Source organism: Carassius gibelio, chromosome A12 (assembly GCF_023724105.1).
Source record: "Carassius gibelio isolate Cgi1373 ecotype wild population from Czech Republic chromosome A12, carGib1.2-hapl.c, whole genome shotgun sequence".
In the NCBI taxonomy this organism is placed as follows: domain Eukaryota; kingdom Metazoa; phylum Chordata; class Actinopteri; order Cypriniformes; family Cyprinidae; genus Carassius; species Carassius gibelio.
Genome location: NC_068382.1, coordinates 7,934,654 through 7,943,418, shown reverse-complemented (window position 1 = coordinate 7,943,418; position 8,765 = coordinate 7,934,654). Strand labels below are relative to the sequence as shown.

The 8,765-nt window shown below is 34.8% G+C and overlaps 1 protein-coding gene across 2 annotated transcripts; it reads right to left on the bottom strand.

Annotated features, from left to right (window-relative positions):
* Positions 1-239: 239 nt before the first annotated feature.
* Positions 240-8,028, bottom strand: irf3 (interferon regulatory factor 3). Of its 2 annotated transcripts, none has more exons than XM_052611027.1 (11): positions 7,844-8,028; positions 7,393-7,594; positions 6,198-6,375; positions 6,081-6,112; positions 5,902-5,944; positions 5,746-5,811; positions 4,537-4,812; positions 4,343-4,442; positions 3,983-4,254; positions 1,994-2,115; positions 240-1,270 (listed from the first exon to the last, which is right to left on the bottom strand). In XM_052611027.1, exons 2-11 carry the CDS (start codon positions 7,555-7,557, stop codon positions 1,157-1,159), a joined length of 1,368 nt encoding a protein of 455 aa, XP_052466987.1. In that variant the 5' UTR covers positions 7,558-7,594; positions 7,844-8,028; the 3' UTR covers positions 240-1,156. The 2 variants fall into 2 exon arrangements, with proteins under 2 accessions (XP_052466987.1, XP_052466988.1); XM_052611028.1 differs by having other exon boundaries at positions 7,393-7,569.
* Positions 8,029-8,765: the final 737 nt, after the last annotated feature.

Here is an 8,765-nt window from a genome sequence, read left to right as displayed (position 1 = left end):
TCACGGTGTGTCTGTGAAATGTTGAGGAACCTTCGAAGTGGCAATGTACAACACAAAGTACCTCACAATAGAAACACTTAACACAAAATGAACATAACTAATGTAAATCAAGCATGCTAATATTCATAGGCCACGAAGTGTTAGCAAAATAACACATTAGCAGACCAGAGGGAATAATCTGGAATTTTTCCCAGAAAACTTTTAAGGAAATGTATCTATGTATATTTATTTAAAAAAAAAAATTCCAGTGCCTTGAAATTATTATCATTTTTTTTAAGACTGACAAACTTTCAAGGATTTCAAGGACCCGTGGGAACACTGTATTAACTTGCATGCTTTTCCAGGCCTGGAAAACACACAAACATCCCTGAAATTCCCCGGTTTTACATCACTGGAAAACATTATACTAAGTGCAAACCTCTTAGTTCATATCAGCTGAAAAAGAGGAAGAAAAAAGGCACGTCAGTGGAACAACAGCTCACATTCAGTTCAGATTAATGTCAAAGATATAACAACAATGAATTCAGTCCAGGAAAAGACTGAAGAAATACAGTAATAAGACAGAAAACCGACTAGTGCAAAAACAGACTCCAAAAACATTAGACTTAGATTTTAGCATTATTAAACGTTTGTCTTGTTCTTTCATGATAGCACACAACTATGAAACCCATCCATTTAAAATACAGCACTACTTGTAAACTCAGATTGGTATTTTTATCCATCAAATCATACAATTCCTTTGTACCATTACTGAAATTCTGCTCTGCAATATTAGTACACACACAATTATACACACATCTCCCTGACATGACTGCTTCAACACTAACTGTGTTACTGAAACCACGCCGTCTTTCTTTGTGTGAACATTTGGGCGGTATTACACAAATATTTCCACATAGTGATGTAGATATGTGGGGGCGTGTTTGAATGAGCCGTTTAAGGGGGGCGTGGCAGAGTCTTAACTTTGATAAAGAATATCTCTTTGGATTTTAGATTTAGCCTTTGCAACTTTACAGATCGTCTTCATGCACCAAGAGCTTGTAACACTCCAAAGTGAAATATATTGCATCATATGACCCCTTTAAGAAATCATTTTAATTTAGGAGTGCTAATATGTGTGCAGTCAAGTCTTTCTGCTCAGTCATAGGAGATCTTTCTAACACAGCTCCATCATTTGCTCCAGAGAGAGCTGGAGCTCCACCGACTGCAGAGAAGACGCCCCGTTTGCAACAGCAATCATATTCAAATGCTCCAGTGAAGTCAGAATAACCTAAAAAAAATGAGAAAAAGAGAGAATGAATGGGGGAAGTTAAAAATAAATCATGATACTTACTTTTCAGTGGAACAGATTTATGTACCTGTCAACAAAATAGTTTATTTAAATATATATTTTTTTTATTTCTCAATTGTGTATCATAAATGATACATAAAGCTTTTATGGCCCATAGAGTATGTTTTAGAAAAAAAAAATTAAGAAATGAGGAGAGAGAACACCTCGATATTAACTATAGGCCCAAACTGAACAGAAATATGCAATTTGGTGCAAATGTCATTTATATGCTCAAAAAGATGTGAATTAATAGTAAAAACGTTAAATGAATAAACATTAAATCTATATAAATCAGTTGTCATTTAACATGCCCTAATAATATGTTTTAGTAAGATGACATTTAATGCTCACTTTTATGATCAAAGCTCTGTAATTTTTATTGTTGGGTCAAAACATTTAATGCAACAATTTTACAATTATACTAAAAGGCTTTTTACTTGCTATTAAAGTACTGACTATCAATCAGACATCAGAAGGCATATAGTAGATGGTGTACAACAGGATTTACAGCCAAACTGATCATTTTGATCATTTAGAGGCTCTAGAAATTTGTGTATGAAATATGATACATTAGGCTTCATAGGATAAATATAAAAAATCTAAATATTATAATTTTCTTGTCAATATAAAAACTATTGAAAACTTAATTTGCCCGGTCCTAACCTCAATCATGATGAGTTTCTTCTCCCACGGCTTCATTTTGGGGTCGGGCCACTTCTCTCCCAGAAAGAAGTACAGAGCGTAAGAAGGAGATTCACTGTTTGTCTGCATAAAGGCCTTCAAACCTACAGGAATGACAAATTATAAACTAAATATTTTGCAGCCACCAGCTATCAACCATATTGGTTTAGTTTTTAATGTATTTTTTTATTACATTCTTTTTATGAAAAAAACATTGTTTTGTGTGTAAATTCCATAATAAGGCATTTTCCTACTGTTCTCTTATTTTTGTTCATTTATGGGGGGGGGGGGGGGGGTATGGAAAAAGGCAATAAACTGACATCTAAAGTCAGACTTTTTGTAATGTCTTTTCAATGATCTATGCAATTACAGGTGCTGGTCATATAATTAGAATATCATCAAAAAGTTTATTTATTTCACTAATTCCATTCAAAAAGAGAAACTTGTATATTATATTAATTCATTACACACAGACTGATATATTTCAAATGTTTATTTCTTTTAGTTTTGATGATTGTAAATGACAACTCAGGAAAATCCCAAATTCAATATCTCTGAAAATTAGAATATTACTTAAGACCAAAACAAAGAAAGGATTTTTAAAAATCTTGGCCAACTGAAAAGTATGAGCATGTACAGCACTCAATACTCAGTTGGTTCTCCTTTTGCCTGAATTACTGCAGTTATCACATCTTCCTCTTCACAATACCCAGAGATTTTCTATGGGGATAAGGTCAGAGGAGTTTGCTGGCCAATTAAGAACAGGGATACCATGGTCCTTAAACCAGGTACTGGTAGCTTTGGCACTGTGTGCAGGTGCAGAGTCCTGTTGGAAAATGAAATCTGCATCTCCATAAAGTTGGTCAGCAGCAGGAAGCATGAAGTGCTCTGAAACTTCCTGGTATACGACTGTGTTGACCTTGGACTTTAGAAAAGAGTGGACCACCACCAGTAGATGACATGGCACCCCAAACCATCACTGACTGTGGAAACTTTACACTGGACCTCAAGCAACGTGGATTGTGTGCCTCTCCTCTCTTCCTCCAGACTCTGGGACCCTGATTTCCAAAGGAAATGCAAAATGTACTTTCATCAGAGAACATAACTTTGGACCACTCAGCAGCAGTCCAGTCCTTTTTGTCTTTAGATGCTTCTGACGCTGTCTGTTGTTCAAGAGTGGCTTTACACAAGGAATGCAACAGCTGAAACCCATGTCTTGCATACATCTGTGTGTAGTGATTCTTGAAGCACTGACTCCAGCTGCAGTCCACTCTTTGTGAATCTCCCCCACATTTTTGAATGGGTTTTGTTTCACAATCCTCTCCAGGGTGCGGTTATCCCTATTGCTTGTACAATTTTTTTCTTTTCCTTCCCTTCATCTCTCTATTAATGTGCTTGGACACAGAGCTCTGTGAACAGCCAGCCTCTTTTGCAATGACCTTTCGTGTCTTGCCCTCCTTGTGCAAGGTGTCAGTAGTCGTCTTTTGGATGACTGTCAACTCAGCAGTCTTCCCCATGATTGTGTAACCTACAGAACTAGACTGAGAGACCATTTAAAGGCTTTGCAGGTGTTTTGAGTTAATTATCTGATTAGAGTGTGGCACCAGGTGTCTTCAATATCGAACCTTTTCACAATATTCAGATTTTCTGAGATACTGAATTTGGGATTTTCCTTAGTTGTTATAATCATCAAAATTAAAATAAATAAACATTTGAAATATATCAGTCTGTGTGTAATGAAATGAATACAAGTTTCACTTTTTGAATGGAATTAGTGAAATAAATCAACTTTTTGATGATATTCTAATTATATGAACAGCACCTGTAATTGTCTGGCTTTTTCAGCAAACATTGTGATCAATCTTATTAATAATCAGCATATCATCTAACGATTTGATTGTAAATCTTTAATCAATCAATAGCTGTTGATTCAACACGAGGATGGGAGAAATCTGACCCAATATAACTCACGTGATATGTAATCTTTGAAGTAGTAGACGGCTTCAGGTGTGTTTTTGGCGAGCTCTCTGGGTGTTTGGCTATTTTCATGTTTGCTTATACCCCAATAGATCCTGCTTGATCCCCAACGGTGACCACAGACCACGGCGTCCAATTTCCTGATCTCCAGACCACCCAGATTATTCAGAATGTCGTTCGTATGCTTGGCCTGGATCTGATCCAGAATACCTTCAGGAACAGGAAGTGTGACCACTGGAAGATCAGCACTGCCCATGGATTCGTCCCTGCGGGTGTTAAAGGAATACTGTTAAGTTTTCATCTGTATTAAACATGGTGCTACTTTAAATAACAGTGAAGAGCAAAAATACCAACATGTTTCCCTGATACATCAGTCTGAAACCAGCAACATTCTCCACCAACTCTTCTTTCACCATCTTCCCTTTGTAAAAAACCTTAATCTGAAAAAAAGTGTCTGTGAAGAAAACAGATTAATTAAAAAAAAGCTGTGTGAGTAAATAAACATCAACACTTGATGTGAACATGTGATGACTTTGAGAGCCACTTACCCAGTGATACCACAGGAACGGTCGCCTGATGACCCTCTCCTTCACCGACTGGTTGATATTCTGGGGGATGATGACCCGCAGCCGTCGCCCCCTCAGACGCCGGAATCTGCCCCAAACCACCGACTGCCCCCTCAGCTAAAGGAAATGGTTCACGAGTGTCCAATATTTGGTAATGGAACTCATTATATTGGGATTCGGGACATGGGTTGGGTTCCTGAAAGAGTATTTGATCTTCAAGCCCCATATACATCTGATCTGGATTCCAGACTTCATGAACTGGAACAAGAATGAAAAGGCTGTACACAATGCACTGTCCTTCAAATCATTATTTACTGTTTATCTCTTCTGCTCACTCATGCTGTGTTTATTACATAAATTAAAAGCATCACCATTCTGAAATATTATTGCAGTTTAAAAGAACTGTTATCCATTTGTATATATTTCATAATTAATTCAGTCTTTAGTGTCCTATGATCCTTCTTATATGCTGACTTGCTGCTCAGGAATTGAAATTTGTTATATAACATTTCTTTTAGCTGATTACTATTTTTGAGGAAAATGTGATGCACTTCCATTAAAAGGTTTGGTGTAAATAAGAAAAAAAATTAAATAAATAATAATACTTTAGATTCTTTAATAATAATTAATTACTTTTCAGCAAGTATGCATTTATTTACTCAAAAGTGACAGTAATGACATTTTTCAATGTAACAATATATTTCTATCTTAAATAAATTAGATCTTTTGAACACCCTATTAATCAAAGAATCCTAAAAAAAAAAATTATTTTGGTTTCCAGAAAAATTATTAAGCAGCACAACTGTTTTCAACATTGATAATAATAGGAATAATATAAATAAATTACATTTTAACATATATTTACACGGAAAACAGTTCTTTTTAATGGTAATATTTCATAATATTATGGTATTTTATTCAAATAAATGCAGCCTTGTTGAGCAAAAGAGACTCCATGCAACTTTTTATTTTTAATATTCTAAACTTACAATGCATATACAATAAAACAATTATTTTTTTCATCATAATATAACAACAGTACCATATAAATCATTACCCAACCAAACAGAGACCAAAGGTAACTTAAAATAAAGGTACTCAAATAATCGAGTTGATGCAGATTATATTATGCTTTGTACCACAGCCTGCTATAATGAAAATACATCATCTTTTCTGTTCTTTTCAGTCTACCTTGTGAGGAACTGTCCAGAAGGTTTAGTCCCGTGAAATCTTGCTCCAAACCTTGAGGTGGATGTGCTAAGAAAAATAAAAGTAAAACATACTGTCATCGCCATGAAACAAATTCTACCTAACAAATTAATGGCTGGGTATAAAGTGCGGTCTTACTAGGGGACACGTCGCTCTCCTCAGCACCCTGTTCTTGTGAAAACTAAAAATGAAGAAAGAGAAACAATTCCCAAGTCAGTGTGTGTATGTCATATCTCATGCAACACGTGGTCTATTTGAGAGTGTTTTAAAGAAGAACCAGACAAACACGGTTTAAACGCGATGAAACAGATACTCACATCAGTCTCTTGAGAGCCCTCGGATCCTGAAGCTGGAGAAGAGAGAAAACAAATCTCAGATTCAACAGTTCAATCAATCTTCTTAATGTCATCAACCACAAATGTAATGTTTCCTACCTGCAGAATGAGGTTCAAATGGAAACTGATAGACTTTATGTGGATTAGCGCCATCGTTCTTGTCATCATATATAACCTTGAAGCCTTTAACACGAAGAGCGCTACGGAAGTTTCTCTTCCAAACAGAGGGATCTCCGTTGATCCTGCCATCTCCACCGACGCTCGTCTGAGCCCAGGCCTGACGGGAACAAAGTACAGATATCAGAAGAAAAGTATGCATGCAAAAAAGTACCCTGGTATAACATTATGGTAAATGCTTCTTTGATATATTCTATGGTACTACTTGATTTATATTGATAAAAAAAAAAAAAAAAACTTGTGGTATGGTGTTGCTTGGTTGTAATGAAAGTGTAGTAGTTCTTTGGTAAAAGTATTTTCAATAATATACTAAATATACTATTGAATTATAGTAATTTCATTAGTACCTTGGGGTACTTGCAATCATTTAATAATACTTATTTTTTATTCATGTAAAATACCATCCCTTGGTAAAAAAAAAAAAAAGAGGTACTCTTTTGCATACTTTTAAAAAGAGTGCTTATGGAAATGATACATTTCAAAACAATACAGTTGAGTGTGAACTGAACATAATGTTTTTGGACACATAACTGCATGTTATTTACACTTAAATCAAACTGTATCATAGCTTAAACTTACATTAAATGCAATAAGTTGAAATTAAAGAATGCTTTTTGACCTCATGAGGAGGATTTAAGTACATCTTATGTGTAATTCCATAATAACTTATGTTACTTTATATTGTTGAAGTGTAGGCTACTGCCGAAATATACCGACAAGCATTTATGGCCAACTAAAATATTTTAATAATTACACATTTGTATCAATGTTACAGTAATATTATAGTGTATCAGTAACAAAACATACACTCTGATAAAAGAGCACTTTATGTGCTTTACTATGTTAGTCAACACATCTAAATAAGTGTACATCTTTAAAGCAATTATTACAAAATAAATTTTTGACTAAATGCACGACTTGGAAGTGTGTTTAAGTGTGGTAAAAGAAACAGTCATTAAGGTGTAGCCTTATTTAAATATGAAATATTATATTTTAGTAATATTATATTACCCACAAGTAAAAAAAAAAAAAACCTAGACTTGGAAGTACTGCAAGTAGTGCACTAAATAAACTCTTTGGTGAATAAAATGCATGACAAACAATGTTGTATTCTCACTTTGAATATGAGGACATCATCACTGTTGGAGTCCTGTCTTGAAGCGTGCTTCCATGGAATGCTGAACTGTCTTTGTTCTTTATTGATCCAACACACTCCGGGATAACGTCCACTCTGGATTTGTTCAGTCAACCAGGGTATGAAGAGTGGTTTTGGTTGGGCCATGATGCAATCAGACTATACACACCAAACCATCAATACACTGCACAAATAACTCAACCAAAAACCATGCTGAAAATCCTCATAGTCATAGGCTATACAAACTTTCACAACAAAATTACATACAGTACTTTCTACTGTCAATGTTCTATTGAATTCATGCGCCTAATAGGATTACCTAAACAGTATATCTGACATATATTGGGAAGACATTCTTTATGAATAATATGATATCTGGGTTTACGTTACATAACAAACCGTGTAAGTATAATAACAAAAGCGCCATGCCTACCTTGCTTTAATCGTACGATACAAACGCGACCCTGGGTTCTGTGGCTTTTCTTCAGGACGATAAGAAGGTCTTGTTTGTCAGTGCTGCTTTAATACCGCACTTTTTTCAGATATTGTGCGTTACGTTCAGGTGTTAAACATTACTCTGGAAATCCATGTCAGTTTCGATTTCCCATTTTGACGTCATTGCACACGTCACTCCAGTAGTTTCTTACTCGAGACGGCCACTAGATGGCGAAGACGACCATAAAAAGAAAACTGGTATCCGGTTATGACCAGTCTATGGTTATGATACGAATATTAAACTGTTTTTATAGTCTATGGTATTAAATAACGTGGGAAGTTTGAACAACGTGAAAATCAGCAACGACATTTATATATGTGTGTGTGTGTGTGTGTGTTGTATTAACACAATGACTTTGGCACGTTCCAGATCAGTACATTTTACATTTCTCAAGGATTAAATTTGTTTATTTTAGAGGGAATGTGGTGCAGAACAGAACTGAAGTGGTTAATACTGTAAAACATACAGAAATAAAATAACCCGAACCCGCCTACTTGTATTTCCTATCATTACTGTTTTCCACATTTTAGAATAATCATCAAAATTATGACCAAAAATGTCAAAACAATCAAAACTGCCGTTAAAAACCTTCTAATTCTAATTCTAATTCTAATAATAATTCTAATAATAATAATAAATAAATAAAAGAATGTAAGCATGTATTTATTTCAAAAGTTATTAGGGTCATGATAAATATTATTTACATAATATAATTATTAATAGGCATATATTTATATAACAGACAAGCTACTTTTTGACTTGGTATATTTGCAAATTGATATAAATTTCAGGTCAAGAGTTGTACATTCTGAAAATATTCCGTACCATTTCTGACAATTTATTACCAGAAAAGCTCGAT